We start from the raw sequence: 22812 nt of genomic DNA, 5'->3' as shown, positions 1-22812 counted from the left end.
TTTCAAAGTACTGTGATTATGAGCTAGAGAAAAAAAAATTATGACAAAGTCTCATTAACAATTTTAATATGTTTTTGACTAACTTAACTAGCTATATTCGATTAGATTAGATTACTTACAGTGTGGAAACAGGCCCTTCTGCCCAACAAGTCCACACCGACCCGCCGAAGCGTAACCCACCCAGACCCATTCTCCTACATTTACCCCTTCACCTAACACTACGGGCAATTTAGCATGGCCAATTCACCTAATCCCTGCACATTTTTGGATTGTGGGAGGAAACCGGAGCACCCGGAGGAAACCCACGCAGACACGGGGAGAATGTGCAAACTCCACACAGAGAGTCGCCTGAGGCGGGAATTGAACCCGGGTCTCTGGCGCTGTGAAGCAGCAGTGCTAACCACTGTGCTACTGTGCCGCCCATATGAGGCAAGCTAGTAAGTAAACATCAATAAACAGCACCATATACTCTTGAAGTGCTGAATACAACTGCCCTGATCATTATTTAACAAATTGCCCAAGTCCTCTGGGGAGCTCCCCCACCTTGGTATCCATTTAACTCAAAGTACAACAGATGATAATTAAACTGTTTGTTTCCAGCTACAGATTGGATTTACCTCCCCTCCTCCCTCCCTTAAGTAAGGGCTACAAGACTTGACCCCCTACAGTTTAAAACTGTAATTCTACTGCACAGGATGGATTAGCACTGTGTATACTCACATCTTTGTCACCATCCTTGTTCCAGTCATAATGTTTGTGACAGTATCTGAAATTGGAAAGGAAAACGTACTCATTAAAATCAACCTATGCAAATCACGTCCATTTGAACTGCACTAATAAGGGTAAAAGCAAGTGAACTCCACTTAAAAACAATGTTCTGAACTAGAAAAAGCTAAATGGAACTTGGCAAGATTAGTGAGAAATCAATCCAATAGGCAAATTTCTAACATTTTCATTGTGAGTACTGTCACAACTCACTGAGGCTGTGTATTGGAAGTCAGACTTAGAGTAAGTTGGTAAGATAGTTGAAATTAAATTTATAAATAGAGGACACAATAATATAGGAGCAGGAGTGAGTCATTGAAACTGAAGCCTGCTCTGCCATTCAACTAGATTGTGATTAATCTTCTACCTCATTCATTTTCCTGCACTGTCCACATATCCCTCTATTAATAATATTGAGGGATCTAGCAATCTTTGTCTTTGGTATTGCGAACAACTGAGTCTCTACAACCTTGTTCCATGATTCTGTAGCCCTCTAAAGTAGAGAAGGTCGCAATTTACCATCCTTTGAGGACAATTTCGAACACATTTCGTTTGCAGTTTCCTGGTCACAGCAGAAGAAGCTTCTGATATCCTGAAATGCAAATAAAGCATATTCCTAGAGGCAAATCCTCGAGGAATCCTAGCACCTCCTGAATTGTACCCCACCAACAGCTATATTCTCTAAAGAGAATTATGGTGAAAGGGAAAGTCTGTGCTTGTAGGTGTACTTTCTCAGGCATTTGTGGGCGGCACGGTGGCACAGTGGTTAGCACTGCTGCCTCAGCGTCAGAGATCTGGGTTCAATTCCCGCCTCAGGCGACTGACTATGTGGAGTTTGCACATTCTCCCCGTGTCTGCATGGGTTTCTTCCGGGTGCTCTGGTTTCCTCCCACACTCCAAAAATGTGCAGGTCAGGTGAATTGGCCATGCTAAATTGCCTGTAGTGTTAGGTGAAGGGGTAAATGTAGGGGAATGGGTCTGGGTGGGTTGCAGTTTGGTGGGTCGGTGTGGACTTGTTGGGCCGAAGGGCCTGTTTCCACACTGTAAGTAATCTAATCTAATCTAATCTAAATCTTATTTTAAGCATAAAATACTGTCAAAGATCACTTTTGTTCTGAACTGGACTAAAAAATTAGGAATAGGGTACTGGTTTAAAGCAAGGAAAACGGTTGAAGATATTGCAGTTTTAAAAATGAGTTGTATCTATAATGTTGCCTATTCTGCAGTGGGGCAGAATGCTCAATAGAATGAGTGTTTGTGTGTGTGTTTGTGTGTGTGTGTGTGTGTGTGTGTGTGTGTGTGTGTGTGTGTGTGTTTTTGTGTGTGTTTTTGTGTGTGTTTTTGTGTGTGTGTGTGTGTGTGTGTGTGTGTGTGTGTGTGTGTTTGTGTTTGTGTTTGTGTGTGTGTTTGTGTTTGTGTGTGTTTGTGTTTGTTTGTGTTTGTGTGTGTGTGTGTGTGTGTGTGTGTGTGTATATGAGAGTCCTATTGGCCCAACAGTCTATTGCATCTGCAGCTGTGGTGTGGGCCCGAGGGCTCAGCATATTAACAGTCATGTGATGGTTCCTGGGCAAGCGGCTATACCCAAGTGTTTACACAGAGGAAAACATTCAGCCTGTGAAAGAGAAAGCACCTAATCTTTCTCTCCCTCCTTCCCTGCCATGTGCAGAACACTGGATAAAAGCAAATTACTGCGGAAGATTGAATCATTTGGTTTCAGATTCCAGCATCCGCAGTATTTTGCTTTTATCCAGTGTTTAACCCACTGCCACCTCTCTTCCAGGAATGCCTACCCTGAAATAGTACTGCTCTTTTCTCCAACAGCTTTGACAAAGGGTCAGTTAGACTTGAAACGTCAGCTCTTTTCTCTCCTTACAGATGCTGCCAGACCTGCTGGGATTTTCCAGCATTTTCTCTTTTGGTATGTGGAGAACATTTCCTGCAGCTGTTTTTGCTTACCGTTTTGTATTGAACTGCTCTCTCTGCAACTTTCCTTATTGAAAGGATAAATGAGATAATCCACCTTCAGAGGCACCCAAAAGGGTGCATCTTTAACAGACCATGAAATTTGGTGTATTCACAATCACGCTTTGCTCGCAAAGAATTGGAAATAGGCGACAGAAAACTAAAATAACTCATTCATGTCTGTAAGAACATAGAACAGAATGTTGTGCTGACCCTTTAACCTACTGTCAGATCAAACAAATCTACATACCCTTCAGGTACTACCTTCCATATGCCTATCCAAGAGTCACCAACATATCCGACTCTGCTACCACCGCTGGCAGTGCATTCCACACACCCACTACTCTGTGTAAAGAACCTACCTCTGACATCTCCCCTAAATCTTCCTCCAATCACCTTAAAAGTATGCCCCCTCATGATAGCCATTCCGTCCTGGGAAAATGTGTTGACTATTCACTCTATCTATGCCTCTCATTTTGAAGGAGTCACTTTGTATGTTTGTCTTTATTGGTCAGTGCATTGGGAATCGGAGTTGGGAGGTCATGTTGCGGTTGTACTGGATATTGGTAAGGCCACTTTTGGAATACTGTGTGCAATTCTGGTCTCCCTGCTATAGGAATGATGTTGTGAAACTTGAAAGGGTTCAGAAAAGATTTACAAGGATGTTGCCAGGGTTGCAGGGCTTAAACTATAGGGAGAGGCTGAATAGGCTGGGGCTATTTTTCCTTGGAGTGTTGGAGGCTGAGGGGTGACCTTATCGAGGGGCAAGGATAAGGTGAATAGCCAAGATCTTTTGCCGGGGTGGGGAAGTCCAGAACTAGAGGGCACAGGTTTAGAATGAGATGGGAATGATTTAAAAGGGACCTGAAGGGCAACCTTTTTGCGCAGAGGGTGATGAGTGTATGGAATGGGCTGCCAGAGGAAGTGGTGGAGGCTGGTACAATTACAACATTGAAAAGGCATTTCGATGGACACATGAATAGGAATCTTTTAGAGGAACATGGGCCAAATGCTGGCAAATGGGACTAAATTAATTTTGGATATCTGATCAGCATGAACGTGTTGGACCAAAGTCTGTTTCCATGTTAAATAGCTCTATGACTATGGATGGCACGGTGGCTCAGTGGTTAGCACTACAGCCTCACAGCACCAGGGTCCCAGGTTCGATTCCAGCCTCTGGCAAATGTCTGTGTGGAGTTTGCACATTCTTCCCCTGTTTGCGTGGGTTTCCTCCAGGTGCTCCGGTTTCCTCCTACAGTCCAAAAATGTGCAGGTTAGGTGAACTGGCAACGCTAAATTGCCCGTAGTGTTAGGTGAAGGGGTCAATGTAGGGGAATGGGTCTGGATGGGTTGCTCTTCGGAGGGTCGGTGTGGATTTGTTGGGCCGAAGGATCTGTTTCCACGCTGTAAGTAATCTAATCTAAAGTGACTAAGTGAAAACTCCCTCCCCAACATTGTCTGATTCTCAGGAGACAAATTAACTTGCAGAAACAGGTACAAATTTGTACTAATAAAAATTGAGTATGCAAGATGTACATCAAACCCATCCTGCTGGCAGCTGGTGGAGAACTATATAGCAAAGGAACAGTAACCGTATTCATTGTGCAGTGCTGAATTTGAACAGAAGGACATTAGCAATGCACGTCCACCATTTCCATCTTAAAAATAGTCCAATTAAGTTTGAAATGAACATATAAAATCCAGTAAATTTAGCTATAGATGACAGAACTCCTAATATGCAATGTGATTTACTTACTCTTCTGCCATTTTGATATTCTTCAGTATGTGAACATAAATAAAAAGGGCTTGTTCATGTAGACCCATCCGACCCATCAGCAATGCTCGCTCCTCCAGTAACCCTGAAATACAACCAGAAACATAATTACCATGTTCACTCTCACCTTCTTTTTCCCATTGAGGACTTTCTCCACTCAAAATAAAGACCAAGCTGCAGTGTATGAAGTTGCCACGGTCGTAAAGTCTAGACAAGTCAAAAAGCAATAACCGTGTTCCAACTTCACATTTCAGAAAACAAAGACCCATGAAAAGAATGAACCAGAACAGGGATGACAGAGCTTTGAGAAGGAGGCAAGACCTGTGGGACAATTTTAGAAGGAATTAAAGATGACACTTCAGTAGAGCAATAGACATGTCTTATTTAAATGTAGAATAAGGAAGAGATTAACTCAGGAAAGTATAGGGCCTTTTATGGATCAAAGTAGTAACTGGAGATAACCCAGAATGTGTCATAATCCTCAATAAATACTTTGATTCTTCTTCACAATGAAAAATGATTATGCAGGTAGAGACATCACTGTGGAAGACTGACATTTTTAGCAAATATGGGGGGAGGGGAGAAGAAGAGTATTTGTGGGTTTAACAGCTTTAAAATTGATATATCCACAGGCCTGTATGAGATTATACCAGGTAGGTGAAGGAGATGAGGGAGAATATATCAGGGGTCCCAGCAGCAATTTTCAAATCCACTCTGGCCACAAGCAAAATGCCAGGACTGGAGAACTGCTAACATTATCCATTATTAAAAATGGGAGGAAGAAATTACAGGCCAGACATTTTAACCTTGGTGGTAGAGAAAATATTACAAAGAGGACTAAGGGACAGAATTTATCTATGATATGTTTGAAATGATAACTGCATTTAAACAGAATTCAAGTCCACACTTTTACGATCCAGCTTTATTTCAGCTGACCACACCCCTTTAAACTCTCATCACATTGAATACTAGCTCCCTTTGTTTAGACAACCAATTTAAACCCATTTAGCTCTCAAATGATATATTCATGTATTCCCTCATTCCATTAGGATTGTAGGCATTCATTCAGACTGTACTAAATGATAAAGATTCCCCTTTTTCTTTTTAGAAAAGTCAACCTCCAGAACTATGGATCAGAGCTGGAAAATGGGACTAGGTGTGGTTAGATCTTTGTTGATTGGCGCAGACACAATGGATGGAATGGCCTCCTCTGTGCTGTAACGTCTTTGAGTTAATACAATAATTTGGGACAAAAAAAAAAATCAGAGGTCAGAAAAGACTCCTGAATCAGACAGATTTACAATGTATAGCATATACCTTATCTATGCTCCTCATACTCTTACACATCTATCAGGTCCCCTCTCAACCTTCACTGCTCTAAAAAAAATCCTTCCTATCCAATCTTTCCTCATTGCTCAAAAATAATGTCAAAATGTATGGCAGCAACATGTACAACTATTTTTAATTAACCTGCTAATGTTATAACATACCTCCATTAAATAAATTTAACAAAACTACATAGTCGTGATAACAACTATCTCAATACACATTACACATGTTTCACAAAAGCAATGAAATATTCAAATAAGTTATACTTATGATCATTTTGTCTGGATATTTGGCCACTTACCATCAAATGGAAAGTCACTGATGAGCTTGCTAGGTTGATAATGTGTGGAAATTTCCAAGAAACACAACAGCTTGTTTCGATACTCTCCCAACTCCCCATCCTCATTTCCAGCAGGAACAGGAATCTCATCTAGAACAATAAACCATGGTGATTACAATACAATTTTTAAACTACATGCAAAGCACGAGAAAGTTTTAAAAAAAAGGAACTCGAGACCTCAAGTTTTGGTTATGTTTTAAGAAGGTGAAACAGGTAGAAAATCTCGGATAAACTGGCTGCTCAGAAATGACAAAATGAGTTGGACAAAATGGATACAATCTACATACTATATTCAACATACAGTTTAATTAGACTAGTACACATTTTGAGTACATAATAACTGGTATCCTAATGTTTTCACCTTACAGCTCAGAACTTCTTAGGATTTGCTGAATTTCAAATCAAGTGCACAAGACTCCTAACTTTCATTTAACGTCATCTTGAATGGTTTCAAAACCATTCATGGAATAATGGATCATTCATGTTCTTCTTCCTTTATGCAATACTTTGCACTTGTCTGGTCAAAGTGTATATCTCTGAACAATAACCATTAAGTGCTGATGCACTACAAAACCAAAATATTGCACGTAGAAAAGGGAATAGGTGTACCTAGTATTTGATGTTGAAGAAGCCAAGGAAGGCAAAAGAGAAGTCATATTTGTGATGACCGTGAAAAGACGACAAACTTGAGCCAGAATACAAACGTCAAGCTAAAATCTGTAGGTATCCTGCACAAACAGAGTCAGCAATAATGAAATGAGATCCAAATAGAAAAACGGAACCTGGAAAAATCCTGATGGCACTGAAGATGTTGCAAAGAAGAGACTACAGATCTTTCGACTGAAGACTTCATATTCAAAAATGTACTCTCCATTTTTAATTATTTCCTAAAGTGGATTGAAAAGTCAACTTCATTGAGAGTTCAATGTGACTTCATCAAGGTTGACATTCCAGCTTTATACTGAGGGAGCTGTGCACTGTCAATGAGACATTCAAGTAAGACTCAAATGCCTGTTTAGATGAATGTAAAAGATTGTGTACTGCTTTTTCAAAGAAGGGACTCAACTTTTGTTCTTCCACAAATACTTAGAAAATCGATTTACTTGTCTTAGCTTAAATAACTCAGTTAATTTTCATTATCATCACTAAAATGTGTCCCCTCTTGGTCTCTTTCTTTTTCCAGAGTCCATAACATCCACACTTAATTGTGAGCTCCTGACGTGAGAACAGAAATGCTACCCACATCCAGTTCTACCATTGGGAACAGCATGCCACAGATAAAGTGCTTACTAAGAGCTTCTTTATCCTGTTTTAACAGTGTGTTGTAAACTCCAACATTTACAACTTGATAGTGCTCCAGCATGAAGCTCTTGTAATGTTCAACTGCACAGATCTTTAAAGTGAAGTTCTCATATTCCAAAGTAGGCCTGGGAAATCAACAAATCACTTAACAGCTCACCAGCTTTCTGTATTTTTCTAACAAAACAAAATTGCTACAGAAGCTCAGTCAGGTCTGGCAGCATCTGTGTGGAGAAACAGAGTTAACATTTCGAGACCTGTGACCCTCAGTGTTTTTACAACAATTTCTGTGTTTTGTTTTAGATCTCCAGCAAATGCGAAAGTTCTTGGTTTTAAGTCTAATTATTTCTATACATGTTAAGTTAAAATTACCTTGTTTTCGTTGGAGAAAACTAGTCTTATTGCAGCAAAGATCCAATGACTTCATGTTATATAACTTCTTTTTATTTGTTCATCTATATAAGCACTAATTCTAGCACTAAGCTTTGGGCACACCACTCAATGCCATACTGCAATCCGAAAGACAATCATATACCATGACTTTTCTTGTCCTTCATTTTTTTTTCTTCATGCTGGCATTAATCTTCCTATTCCATAAGACTTAAAGCTGCGCAACTGTTCTATTCAACCATACTATTTGTTGAGAATGGGTTCAAAATTGAACATGGAGAGTACACCCCATTAAAAATATAGTGAGGAATTGAAGAAAACGATTGGGAGAGAGAGAGAAGTAGTTGTCATGAGAAAAAAAAACTACTCAATTTTGGCTGAATGGTACAAGATTCAATTCCCATCTTATTGTACTGATATTTTGTTGCACACCAAGTGCAACTAAAAGTAACTTGGAGCGACTTTTATGAGAAAGAGAAGCATATTAAGTTCTGTTGCTGCTGCGCAGGGCTGTGGTACTGGAGGGTGGGTTGGCTACTTTTATTCCTCTGAGCCGGATTCAGTATAAATGTAGGTATGGACTATATAATCCTACTTTTTCTAACAGGGTGGAATTTGACAGCAAGGGAGATCAATGCTATGGCACTATCAAGCAAGGTGAGCAAAGTGCTCCAAGCAAATGCTTTCAAGGTGAGGGGAGCAAACTAATAGCAGAAAATATGTATTCAGAAGGAAATGCACTTGCATACAATGCAGATTCTTCACAGTCATAGCTCTTACCCTCAGGCAGAGAATTGAGGTATTCCTTCATCAGGGCTTGCACCTTCTCACGATATAGTTGGATCAGGCAGTTGTGGAAGACTGGCCCAGTTTCGTCCCAGATATAGATAATATGTTCCTAGGAAAGAGGAGGATAAACAACATTTATTTCTACGACATTAATAAAGACAACCTGTGACAGTTATGGTATCAATAAAAGTCAATTTGACTGGGTAAGATGCATTGTTGAGCTGTCTCAGATCCATGTCTCCTGATGAGGAAATATCCCATCAGTTTACCTAAAGAACAGAGTGCTGCTAGTGGCAGGAGAATCAAAGCACTTTGAGAAGTTGAGAAGAATAGTGGAGCTCATTCTTAAAAAGCAATAGCACCACAAGGTTAGTTTCTAGGGTTAAATCTTTGGTAGAGAATGAGGACATTAAACAAGATGAATATTTCAAAGATTTGAACAAGGTGAGAGGGTCAAAGGAGAAGCTCCAAGATTGGGAAGATAACTACAATATTATTGTTTGTGTTATGGGTCACATCTCCACAAACATAGAACATTATGGAGCAGTACAGGCCCTTCGGCCCTCAATGTTATGCTGACCTGTGGAATAAATCTGAAGCCCATCTAACCTACCATTCTCCTCCAGATGCCTATCCAATAAGCATTTAAATGCCCTTAAAGTTAGCGAGTCTACGACTGCTGCAGGCAGTACGTTCCACGCCCCTACTACTCGAGTAAAGAAACTACGTCTGACATCTAACATCTATCACTTCTCAATTTAAAGCTATGTCCCCTCGTGCTAGCCATTGCCATCCTAGGAAAAAGACTCTCACTGTCCAACCTATCTAACCTCTGATTATCTTATAGGTCTCATTTAAGTCACTTCTCAACCTTCTTCTCTTCAACGAAAACAGCTTCAAGTCCCTCAGCCTTTCCACATAAGACCTTCCCTCCAGACCAGGCAACATCTTAGTAAATCTCCTGAACCCTTTCCAAAGCTTCCACATCCTTCCTATAATGGGGTGACCAGAACTGTATGCAATATTCCAAATGGGACTGCACCAGAATTTTGCACAGCTGCAGCATGACCTCATGGTTCTGAAACTCAATCCGTCTAGCAATAAAAGCTAACACACCATAGGCCTGCTTAACAAACCTATCAATCTGGGTGGCAACCTTCAAGGATCTATGTATCTGGACACAGATCTCTCTGCTCATCTATCCTACCACTAGCCAAGTACTCTGCATTTCTATTCCTCCTTCAAAAGTGAATCCCCTCACACTTTCTGCATTAAACTCTATTTGCCACCTCTCAGCTCAGCTCTGCAGCTTATCTATGTCTCTCTGTAAACTACAACATCCTTCGTCACTATCCACGACTCTACCAACGTTAGTACCATCCGCAAATTTACAAATTCATCCTTCTATGCTGTTATCCAGGTCATTTTTATAAATGACAAGCAACAGTAGACCCAAAACAGATCCCTGCGGTATCCTACTAGTAATTGAACTCCAAGATGAATATTTCCCATCAACAACCACCCTGTCTTCTTTCAGCTAGCCAATTTCTGATCCAAACTGCTAAATCACCCTCAATCCCTTGCCTCTATATTTTGTGCAATAGTCTACCATAGGGAACCTTATCAAATGCCTTACTGATATCCGTATACACCACATCAACTGCTTTACCCTCATCCACCTGTTTGATCACCTTCTCAAAGAACTCAATAAGGTTTGTGAGGCTCGACCTACACTTCACAAAACCATGTTGACTATTTCTAATCAACTTATTCCTTTTCAGATTATTATAAATCCTATGTCTTACAACCCTTTCCAACACTTTATCCACAACCGAAAGAAGGCTCTCAGGTTTATAATTTCCAGGGGTGTCTCTACTCCCCTTCTTGAACAAGGGAACAACATTTGCTACCTACCAGTCTTCTGACACTATTCCTGTAGACAACAATGACAAAGATCAAAGCCAAAAGGCTTTGCAATCGCCTCCCTGGCTTCCCAGAGAATCCAAGGATAAACCCCATCCGACCCAGGGGACTTATCTACTTTTACATTTTCCAGAATTGCGAACACCTCCTCCTTACGCACCTCAATCCCATGTAGTCTAGTAGCTTGTATCTCATTGCCTTTTTCTAGCGTGAATACGGATGAAAAGTATTCATTTAGCATTTGCCCCATCTCCTCTGACTCCATGCACAACTTCCCACTACTAAGCTTGATTGGCCCTAATATTACTCTAATCATTCTTTTACTCCTGGTATACCTCTACAACGTCTTAAGGTTTTCCTTGATCCTATTTGCCGACAGTTTCTCATGTCTACTCCTGGCTCTTCTTAGCTCTCTTTCTCACTTCAGTGATTTGGGGAAAGGTGTAGTCAAGAGTAGAAGTTTAATTAAAAATCATGGAATCCCGACAGTTGGAAGTAGGCTATTTCAGCCCACCGAATCCACACTGAACCTCTGACCAGCATCCCGTCAGACCCAGACCCCTTCTCTATCCCTATAAGCCTACATTTACAATGGTTAATCCATTCGGCCTGCCAATCTTTAGACTAAGAGGCTAATCTTTCTGCAATCATCAATAGTACACTTATGAGTGACAGGGACCTGGCAGCAGAGTCCATCGGAGTGAGCATCAGAAGGGAGGGAGATTAGAAAGATTAACAAATAGTGGCATGTAAATCAGCATGAAATTAGAATGGTACTAATTGTCTCTATGTACAGCAAACACAATGGTGAGTGCTGCGAATGGCTCTCAGAGGATGCTGAAACAAAAAAGGCACACAAGGAAGTCAGAGGCTCATTTAAAAAGAAAGTCTGGGAAGGCAATAGTAAAGAAGGAAAGTACAGTAGTGCTCTATAGAATCCCTACAGTATGGAAATGGACCATTTGGCCCTACAAGTCCACACCAACCCTCTGAAGAGGAACCCACCCAGACCCATTCCCCAACTCTACATTAACCCCATCTAATGCACCTAGCCTATACATGCCTGAACACTATGTGCAATTTAGCATGGCCAATTCACCTAAGCTGTACATCTTTGGATTGTGGGAGGAAACTGGAGCACTGGGAGGAAACCTGGGGAGGATGTGCAAACATCACACAGACAGTTGCCTGAGGCTGGAATCGAACCTGGGTCTCTAGTCCTGTGAGGCAGCAGTGCTAACCACTGAGCCACCGTGCCGCCCATGTTGACGGATTGTGCAAGGAATTTTGAAGATAAACAAGATAAAAAAGATAAACAAAATGAGGTATTGTAATAGGAAAGGGATGCCCAATGTGGATGAAGAATAAGGTTGAGAAAAAAAGATTAAAAGCAGAACTGGAAGATATGGAACAAAAGCTGGAATGGAGAGACCTAGTGATTCAGGTACTGTACGTAATTTTTTGAAATTTGCAACACAAACCATTAGGGTAGTTAAAAAGACGTTTAGAATGCTTGCCTGCATTGCTCAGGCTTTTGAGTATAGGTTTGGAACATTGCATTGAGATTTACAGGACGTTGGGGAAGCCTCTTCGGGAGTACTGTGTGCAGTTCGGGTTGCCCTGTTATAGACAGGATATTAATAAATTGGAGATGGTTCAGAAAAAATTTATCAGGATGTTGCTGGGAATAGAAGATTTGATTTATTAGGATAGGTAGGATAGACTGAGACTTTTTCATTGGAATGTAGGAGGTTGAGTCCTAGTCATAGAGATGCGTCAGAGTCACAATACAGAAACAGACCCTTTGGTCCATCTCATCCATGCCAATCAGATATGCTAATCTAGTCCCATTTGCTAGCACTTGGCCCATATCCCTCTAAACCCTTCTTATTCATATACCTAACCAGGTGCATTTTAAATGTTGTAATTGTATCAGCCTCCTCCACTTCCTCTGGCAGCTCATTCCATACATGTACCACCTTTTGAGTGAAAAGGTTGCCCCTTAGATCCATTTAAATGTTTCCCCTCTCACTCCAAACCTATGCCCTCTAGCTCTGGACTTCCCGACTCTAGGGAAAAGACCTATTTACCCTATCCATGCCCTTGATGATTTTATAAACCTCTATAAAGTCACCCCTCAGCGTCTAACGTTGCAGGGAAAACAGCCCCAAAATATTCAGCCTCTCCCTATCGCTCAAGCCCTCCAACCCTGGCAACATCCTTGTAAAGCTTTTCTGAACCCTTTCAAGTTTCACAACATCATTCCCATAAGAGGGAGACCAGAATTGCACACAATATTCTAAAAGTGGCCTAACCAATGTCCTGTTCAGCTGCAACATGACCTTACAACTCCTATATGCAATGCTCTGACCAATAAAGGAAAGCGTACCAAATGCTTTCTTCACTATCTTATCTACCTGCAACTCCACTTTCAAGGAACTATGAACCTGCATTTCAAGGTCTTTTGCTTCAGCAACATGCCCCAGGACCTTACCATTAAGTGTATAAATCCTGCTCTGATTTGCCTTTCCAAAGTGCAGCACCTCACATTAATCTAAATTAAATTCCATCTGCCAGGCTTCAGCCCATTGACCTATCTGATCAAGATCCCGTGTACTGTGAAGAGTTCAGTTGAGTTTCTGGTCAATAATAACCGCCAGGATGTTGATAGTGGAGGACTGAGTGATGGTAACACTACTGATGTCAAGGAGTGACATCAAAGAGATTTATAAAATCATGAGGAGCATTGATAAGGTGAATAGACAAGGTCATTTCCCTAAAGTAGGGTAGTTCAAAACTGGGGGCATATTTTTAAGGTGAGAAGTGAAAGATTTAAAAGGGACATGAAAGGCAATTTCTTTTACACACGCAGTGGTGAGTGTGTATAATGAACTACCAGAGGAAGTGGTGGATACATGTGCAGTTACACATTTAAAAGATACTTCATTAATGCATAAACAGAAAAAGTTGAGGAATACTTGCCAAGCGCAGGCTGATGGGACTTGTTTAAACATTTGGGAACATGGTTAGCTTGAACTCGTTGGACTGAAGGATCTATTCCTATGCTATATCTGTGCAGACTCTGATCTGGCAACATTGGTGGACAGAAGTGTCTGCTGCCAGACTAGCTGAGTTTCTTCAGCAATTTCTTTTATCGTTTCACATCTACAGCATCCGAAGTTCTTTCTTTTGTTTTACAGAAGTGATGGACTTTGGTTCAGAGTTGCATCCAAAAAATGTTGTGAACACTCCTAAGGAAACGCAAGTTACAGAAGCACAACTTCATAGTAAGATTAAGATAGATAAAAAGATAGATACAAAGTTCTGAGGAAGGGTCACTCAACCTAAAATGTTAACTCTGCTTTCTCTCCACAGATACTGCCAGATTTGGTGCATTTTCCAGCAATTTCTAGTTTTGTTTAAAATTAAAATTCATTGTTCAATTTAGAGGTCCTGTGGTAGCATAAAGTAGCAGTAGCCAGAATGGGGTCAGCTTAGAATATGGGCAAATGATTAGAGGACACACTGCTGCAGATAATTTCCTCAAGAATGAAGAGTCAGAAATATGCAGAATCAATCATAGAGCATCTGACTGATATCTCAATTCTTCCAGTCTTACAATCCTGAGATCACTGTGCTCTTCTAATTTTGAACATCCTGAATTTCAATTATTCCAAACCTGTCAAAATATTCCAATATTGGTTTAATATCTCCTCAATAATCTTTGCGCCAAGGAGAACAATCCCTGATTTTCCAAGATAACATTGTTGCTAAAATTTCTTATCCTGGTAATTTCTAACTGCACCCTCTCAAGCTCATTCGTTCTTCTAGAAGTGACACAAACTGGATGTTTCATCAATCATGTTTCAGTTATCTACACTCAAGATTGGAATTACCACCCTAATCCTTCTGCTTTCACCTTCAAAACAATCCCAAATATTGACTGTATTTGACCAAGTTTTTAGTGACTTTTTTCTAATGACTCATGTGGTTCTGTGCCAAATCTTTGATAATGCTCCTGTGAAGCATTTTGGGCACTAAATAAATGCAAGCTCTTGTTTTTTTTGTAGCTTGTAATCCCATGATCAAAGTACTACTGGATTTCTTTGTATGAGAATGAAGTTTTCTCCTCAAGTGAAGGCACTGTAATGTAGGAAACATGGCAGCCAATTTGCACATATAACAGTCCCAAAAACAATATGGAGAAAATTACCAGTTTTTTTTTTTTAAGTTAAAGAACAAATATTGGCCAGATCACTTCTTGCATTAGACAACTTTGACATCTGAGAAGGTGGATGGCATTTTGAACCACAAGTCACCTCTGACAGTTTAGGGTTCTCTCACTAGTGCACTGTATGTTAATCTATATTATCTGCTTAAGTCTCTGAAGTCTCAAACCTCTAAGTCAGTGAGGAGATTGCTACTGTTCTGACATCATAACTCTGACCTACATAAACAAAATGAACACGACCCATATCCTGTTGTAACATCATCAATCCAGGATAAGTAAACTGTTCAACCTCATCATGGGAGCACAAGGTAACGTCTATACAGTCATCAATGTAGTGGAGGAAAAAGTGGGGAATGGTGCCGGTGTAACTGTGGGAGATATACTGCTCCACATGTCTGACGAAGAGGCAGGTACAGCTGGGCCGATACGAGTGCCCATGGCTACTCCTTTGGTCTGAAGAATTTGAGAGGAATCAAAGGGGAAATTGTTGAGGGAGAGGACCTCTATTGGAGTTGGAAAGTCATGCTGTGGCTGTACATGACATTAGTTAGGCCATTTTTGGAATATTGCATGCAATTCTAGTTGCCTTCCTATCGGAAGGATGTTGTGAAACTTGAAAGGATTCAAATAAGATTTACAAGGATGTTGCCAGGGTTGGAGGATTTGGTTGGAGGAAAGGTTGAATAGGCTGGGGCTGTTTTCCCTGGAGCATTGGAGGATGAGGGTGACCTTTATCGAGGTTTATAAAGTCATGAGGGGCATGGATAGGATAAATAGACACAAAGTCTTTTCCCTGGGGTTGGGGAGTCCAGAATTAGAAGGCATAGGTTTAGGGTGAGAGGGGAAATATTTAAAAGCAACTTTTTCACACACGGGGTGGTGTGTGAATGGAATGAGCTGCTAAAAGTGGTGGAAGCTGGTAAAATTACAGTATTTAAAAGACATCTGGATGGGTATATGAATAGGAAGGGTTTAGAAGGATATGGGCCAAGTACTGGCTAATGGGACTAGATGGAGGTTAGGATATCTGCTCAGTATGGACAAGTTGGACCGAAGGGTTTGTTTCTGTGCTGTACATCTTTATGAGTCTATTTGGGTGAAATAATAGACGACTGTACAGGAAATTATTTAGATGAAGCAACAAGGATGGGTAAGAGAATAGTTTATTCTCGGCTGCAATACACATTTCATGCTTTCTATTTTATTGTGCTGTTTGTTCAAATTTATCATACAATTACATAGCAAGCAGAATGGAAATGTTTGAAAATCAAACCATGCAATCATCACTTTTTACCCACTTCAAGTAATCATTCAGAGGCGAAATTTACATAGAGTGGTATATGAAATGGGGGAAGCACCACTTGTGATGAATGTTAATACAGCATACAAACAAGAATGGTTCTTACCAGATATGGAATAGCAAGTTCCTTACAGCTATCCTTTAGGAAGTCCAACACTTTGATTCTTGGTAAGTTTTCTACCTCAGGCAGATCCTCAGTAAATATCTGAACACAGAAGGAATTATTCACAACTTCATTTCTGCTGCAAACAGCACCCTTCCATTCATGTCACACATTGCCCTATCTACAACATCCATCTTCATCATGCTGCTGCAGGTAAACAATTTTCTCTTGCAGATAAATATTGTACAAGGTAGAGTTGAACATCAGCTTAATGAATTGTAAGTATATAGAAAAGTGCTGAGACTCTTATGGCACAGTGGTTGAACTCCCTCAAGGCCAACCTGCTCTAGACATGTATAATAACATTTCTGAAGGATTTGATTAAAAGTCTACAGCAAGGTGCTTGCAGAACACGGATTTAATTGATTATAACATTGCAGATTTGATCCTTAGCTGAAAATAAAACTTTAAAGAATATTTTGAATCGTACCTTTAACCCATCTTCTGGACATGCTTTTAGAACCCATAGAGAAAACTCAAAAATAATATTCAAGTTGTCTTTCCCTAAAAAGAAACAGAAATAGATTAGAGCAGAGAGATATAGAGAACAGCTTCATCTGCAACACCACTTGCTTAAGTTAAGTGCAAGTAGTGTTGACTGATCAAACCCAAAATAACAGAACTTCAAATTTAATGGAGAACTTCAAATGACTGCCCGAATCTTGATGCTTTCACAAGCATTCTGCGTCAGATTTCCTATTTATAAAATTTCAGATTTTATATATGCTCATGATTAAACATTAATACTGACAGCTTTCTCCTTGCCAACACAACTGAATATCAGAATCTGAATAATAAATGCTCATAACTGTGCATCAAAACCATTCTTGATCTCACTCTATACTATACTGGATCACGATCAATTGCTGTTTTCTTCACTGTAGGTACTAAGTATAGAGACCAATTCTAACAGTAAATCCTTGCTTGGTCTCAGATTAGCTAACACACCATAATGCCATGATCAAGCGTTTTGCTTATTTGGCCAGTGTCTTTATCAATTTGATTGTCAGGATTGTATATTATAGGGCATTGTTAGTCATTGAGTGTATTATACAAAAATTGGAATCCTTACTAACCCAGTCGTTGGAGGTACTGCACAGTTCGCTCATGGCCTTTTAGTGGTGAATTGGCTTTCTTTGCCTGGTCTAGGAGAACCTGCAGGGCTACAGTGGGAAACAGTAAATTTCTCATCATTAAAGATGAAAGAGTGCAGATGCAGAGCAGCAACAGGAAATTATTTCACTACACAATGTGACAATAATTATTAAAGCCTTTCCAAGGCCAGCACTAAGTTTGTATATATTTGTGTAGAAAATATTAAGGGGCAATGTAATTGTGGTTTTAGGACCATTATACAACTGCCATTGTAATGTAAGAAAATATGAGAGACATAATTTCTTTTGGTGAGGATAATCCGTAACAAGAGGACGCTGCAATTGAATTAGAACTAGGTGGTTCAGGGATGACATGAGAAGTCACTTCTTAAATAAGGTATCAGAAATCTGGTAGTTTTTCCTCCACTGCCCCCAAAAAGATTGGGGATCAATTAAAAATTTTGGCACAAAGATTAACAGGTTTGCATTCAAAGATGTATTAAGGGTTACAAATGCATAGTAAGTCAAAACAGTAAAGATACAGATGATCAAACAGAATAGTGCAATAGCTTGAGCACTAAATGGCCTCCTCCTGCTTCTAAGTTTACAAGAGAAAATTAAAAATAAAAATACAATGAACAAATCTTGACACCTTTCTCATGCAGACCCTTCTTTTCATACAGAATGATGAGCTCGCTGTATTTGTGTGCTTTCTTCAGTACATGTTCACTTTCTTCAATGTGACAGTGATTGTTCTCCAAACGTAAGAGGGGGGCCACAAGAGCCACATTTGTCTGAAAATAAAACAAGGGGCAACAAAGATCACAAATTGCCAACTGCATCATGGGTGGAGAGGCTGATTGGACTTCACTCTCATTTCTCATCTACATGCTAAGTTTCATCGATACCCTCCAAAAATAAGTAAGGAACTTTATTCACTGAGGATGGCAGGAATCCGGAACTCCCTGTAAGGGCAGTAGAGACAGAGACACTCACAACATTTAAGTAACATTTAGACTGAAAACAAAAAATTGCTACAAATCACAGCGGGTCAGGCAGCATCTAAAGTGAGAGAGCAAGCTAACATTCAAGTCTGGATAACTCATCAGAGACGACAAGAAGAAGGGGGCAGCATTTATGCAGCAGTGGAGGGCGGACTGCTGGGGAAGTAAGGGTGCTGATAGTGCAGATTAAGTGATTTGAATATGAGAATGGCAGAACAATGGTATGTCTAACTGCCAAACTGGAAAGAACAGACAGTCTCACTGGAGTGGGGGGTGGGGGTGAGGGTGGGGGGGGGAAAAAGAGGATGACATGGTGACAGAAAATGCAACAGGTAAAGCTAAAAGAAAGGGAATGAACGGGACTGCATTCACAATCTGAAGATGTTGAATGCAATGTTAAGTCTAGAAACGTGTAAAATGCCTAGTCTGAAGATGGGACGTTGTTCCTTCAGTTTGCACTGTGACTCGCATTGGAGCATTGCAGCATGCCGGGTACAGACAACTGGGCATGAGAGAAGATGCAGTGTTAAAATAACTGGCTATGGGAGGGTTGGCATCATGCCTGCGTATGGATGGAGGTGTTCTGCAAAGCGGTCACCCAGTCTGCATTTAGTTTCTCCAATGTCGAGTAGGCCACATTGGGTGCAGCAAATGCAATAGACCAAAGTGGAGGAGGTATAGGTGAAACACTGCTTCAACTTGGAAAGTCTGTTCAGGCCCTTGGATGGTAAGCAGGGAGGTGGTGAAGTGCAAGAGTTGCACCTGTTGTGGTTATATGGGAAGGTGGCGTAGGAAGCAGGGTGGTGTTGGTGGGCAAGAAATGGACTAGGATGTCCTGAAGGGAATGGTCTCCCTGTATGCATTTTGTAGAGAGTGAAGGGAAGTAGTGTATGGTGGTGGCGTTCTGCTGGAGTTGTCTGAAATGGCACAGAATGATCCTTTGAATGCAGAGGCCAGTGGGATAAAAAGTGAGGATATTTTGGGGAATAAACTGTCCACTGTCATCCACTATGAAGCCTCTGACTCCCATTGCTATCTTCACTACAGCTCTTCACACTACACGTTATGTAAGGATTCCATACCATTCTCCCATTTACTTCACTTGCATCATATCTGTTTGAATGATGCCACCTTCACAACATGTCTTCAATCTTCCATAACCGCAGTTTCCCACCCACTGTGGTTGACAGGGCCCTCATCCGCATCTGACCTATCATCCAGGCTTCTGCCCTTGCCCCTTCCCATCACTCACAACAATGTGAATGGGTCCCCCTTGTCCTCACTTTTCATCCCATCAATCTCCATATTTAAGAGACAATTCTCTGCCATTTCAGACAACTCCAGCAAAACGCCACTAACAAGCACATGTTCCCCTCACTCCCTCATCTGCATTTTGCAGGGACTGTTACCACCGGGACACCCTAGTCTACCAACACCAAATCTCCCCCACCTCCCATGCCACCTTTCCATGTAACCGCAGGCGCAACACCTGTCCCTTCAGCTCCACCCTGCTCACTATCCAAGGACCTAAACAGTCTTTCCAGGTGAAGCAGCATTTCACCTGGACATCCTCTAATCTGGTCCATGGTATTTGTTGCATCCAACTCTAAGTAGCAGAAACCAAACGCAGAACGAGTGACCGCTTTGTGCAATAGCTCTAGTCTGTATGCAAGCATGACCCTGACCTTCCCATAGCCAGTCATTTTAACACAGCATCCTGCTCACATGCCCACTTGTCTGTTCTTGGCATGCTGTAATAGAACGTAGAACAATATAGCACAGGAACGGGTCCTTTGGGCAATGCTGCAATGCTTTAACAAATCACAGCAGAAACTGGGAGGAACAACATTTCATCTTCAGGCACTTTACAACTTTCTGAATTTATTGCATTCAACACCTTCAGATTGTGAACTCACTCCCATTCCTGCCCTTTCTTTTAGCTTTACATGTTGCATTCTCTGTCACCACGTCCTCCCCTCCTCCCTCCCCCATTTCTCCCCCCACCCCCCATTCCAGTGTCTGTTCTTTCCAGTTTGGCAGTTAGACACACCAATGCTCTGCCATTCTCACATTCCCATCACTTAATATATAGCACCCTTACTCCCTCAGCACTCCACCCTCCACTGCTGCATAAAATGCTGCCCCCTCCACACTTCACATCAACTCTGATGAGAAGTCATCTAGACTTGAGATGTTAGCCAGATCTCTCTCCATGGATGCTGCCTGGCCCGCTGTGATTTCCAGCATTTTATTTTAAGTACAGATCCCAGCGTCTGCAGTAAATTGCTCATATGTCGCATTTAGATGTGCACTTGCAAGGCATACAAGGCGATAGGTCAAGTGCTGGAAAATGGGATTAGGTGGTTTTATTTTGACAGGCAAGGACATTGATGGGCTGAAGGGACTTTATCTATACTGTAGATCTCTAGGACTCTACAAGTGGACAGATTCCACACTTTTGCTGGCAAACTTTTCTCAACTCCTCTATTGCCTGTGATGTATATAGCATTCTATTTGTTTAATATCAAGGACTGGATGAGGATATATTTCATCCAATTAAACATTAGGAAGATTGAAATTAATGCCTCTGATCCCCATGACAAATTCCATTCCCTAGCCAGTGACTTCTTCACTCTCCCTAACAGTTGTCTATGGCTGAATGAAACTCTTTCACTCTGGGGCTTTTGATTTGATACAGAGATAAGTTACTGACCCCTTGTCAGATTCTTCATTATCAAAATCATCCACATCCACTTCCATACTACTATCAATCTCTGATCCTGCCTCAGTTCATTTACTATTGAAACTCTCACACATAGCTTTAATACTCTCTCTGCTTGAACTGTGCAAACAGACTCTTTGTAAGTTTCCGACCTTCCACAAGTTCATCCAAAACTGTACTGCCTGTATCTTAACTTGTACTACGGTTAATTCATCCCTCATCTTTGTGCTTGCTGACTTACATAGATGCCCAGTCCAACAATGCCGAATCTTAAAATTCTCGTTCTTGCTCCCAAATTTCTCAATAACCTTGTTCGGCTTCACCTTTGTACTCTCTAAGCTCTCCAGATGTTTAACATTGCTGTACTCCTCTTGCATCTTTGTTTTACCAGTGACAGCAGTATCTTCAAAGCTGGCTTACTTCCAAGTTCTGAAATATATTTCCTAAACATCTTCATCTCTCTCGACTCCTTTATGATGCTCCTTACAACTGATTTCATTGAACTATGGAAGACTCCAGAATCTTGTTACCTAATCCATAAAAATATTATGTAAGCAATCACTTGGTATTGCTCAGGGCAGTAATCTTCCGTAGTTCATAGGTGCTGAGGACAATTTTATAGTGCTACAACTTGTAAACCTGTTTAGCTTCAGCCCAGATTAGAAATGAAGCCAAAAACACACTATCAGAATGATGTCAAGAATGCTGCATACACGAACTAAGTCATTAGAGCACTTTCTTGTTAAATAACCATACCACATACAAGCAGCAGCATCTAAAGCACGCCTATTAATAGGCTTCAATAGCAACCCAACAACTTCACATTCTAGTGTTGGCGCATTTTATAAACAAAGAGAACAGATTAGATTGTGCTAACTGAATATCAGGAGTTGGACTACAATTAGAGGAAACCAACAGGTCCAAGATGACTGTATGACTTAAGAATTTTCTCCACATCTCAGTCCAAAATGACTTACCATATCCCAAGATCCTTCGTTCTGGACCACCCAGTCAGGAGAAACATCATCCCTGCATCCTATCTATGTCTCCAATCTCTCATCCTCATAACATGCAGCCCTACACTTCCTCTGCTCCAACCCCAACTTCACCATCAAACCAGCAGACACGGGGGGGGTGCAGTGGTAGTTTGGCCCACTGACGTCTACACCCTAAAGCCAGGTGACAACTTGAAGACACCTCCTCCTACCATCCCCTCGACCATGACCTCACCTCCCATCACAAAACCATCATCTTGCAGACAGTACACAACCTCATAACCTCAGGGGATCTCCCATTCACAGCTTCTAACCTCATAGTTCGGGAACCCTGCATGCCCGGTTCTACCTCTTACCCAACATCCACAAGACTGACTATGCCGGCTGACCCATCATCTCAGCCTGCTTCAGCCTCACCAAATTCATCTCCACATACCTCAACACTGTTCTATCCCCTCAATCCAGGAACTCCCTACATACGTTCGGGACACCACCCACGCCCTCCAGCTCCTCCAAGACTTTTGTTTCCCTGGCCCCCAATGCCTCATCATCATGGACATCCAGTCCCCCCCATACACCTCCATCTGCTACGACCAGGGCCTCCAAGCTCTCAGTTCCTTCCACTTCTGACATCCTCATCAGGACCCTTCCACAGAGTAATTTGTTTGGCTGAACTGGCCCACACCTTCAATAATTTCTCCTTTGAATCCTCTCACTTCGTTCAGACGAAAG

At 41.2% G+C, this 22812-nt stretch overlaps 1 protein-coding gene across 3 annotated transcripts in view; it reads right to left on the bottom strand.

Annotated features, from left to right (window-relative positions):
- Positions 1-22812, bottom strand: part of vps39 (VPS39 subunit of HOPS complex) — a 105417-nt gene that overhangs the window by 22460 nt on the left and 60145 nt on the right. For all 3 annotated transcript variants that reach the window (XM_087990159.1, XM_087990160.1, XM_087990161.1), the window contains 8 exons: positions 18012-18153; positions 17342-17428; positions 16696-16769; positions 16209-16307; positions 8640-8757; positions 6132-6260; positions 4484-4586; positions 721-766 (listed from right to left, as the gene is read on the bottom strand). In XM_087990159.1, coding sequence (XP_087846285.1) covers positions 721-766; positions 4484-4586; positions 6132-6260; positions 8640-8757; positions 16209-16307; positions 16696-16769; positions 17342-17428; positions 18012-18153 — 798 coding nt within the window. The remainder of the gene's footprint in view (positions 1-720; positions 767-4483; positions 4587-6131; positions 6261-8639; positions 8758-16208; positions 16308-16695; positions 16770-17341; positions 17429-18011; positions 18154-22812) is intronic.

Source organism: Chiloscyllium plagiosum, unplaced genomic scaffold (genome assembly GCF_037043375.1).
Source record: "Chiloscyllium plagiosum isolate Xiang-an unplaced genomic scaffold, Cpla_swu_hap1 HiC_scaffold_8, whole genome shotgun sequence".
NCBI lineage: Eukaryota > Metazoa > Chordata > Chondrichthyes > Orectolobiformes > Hemiscylliidae > Chiloscyllium > Chiloscyllium plagiosum.
Note: the sequence above shows the minus strand (reverse complement) of the source record. Positions and strands in the feature narration are given on the sequence as shown.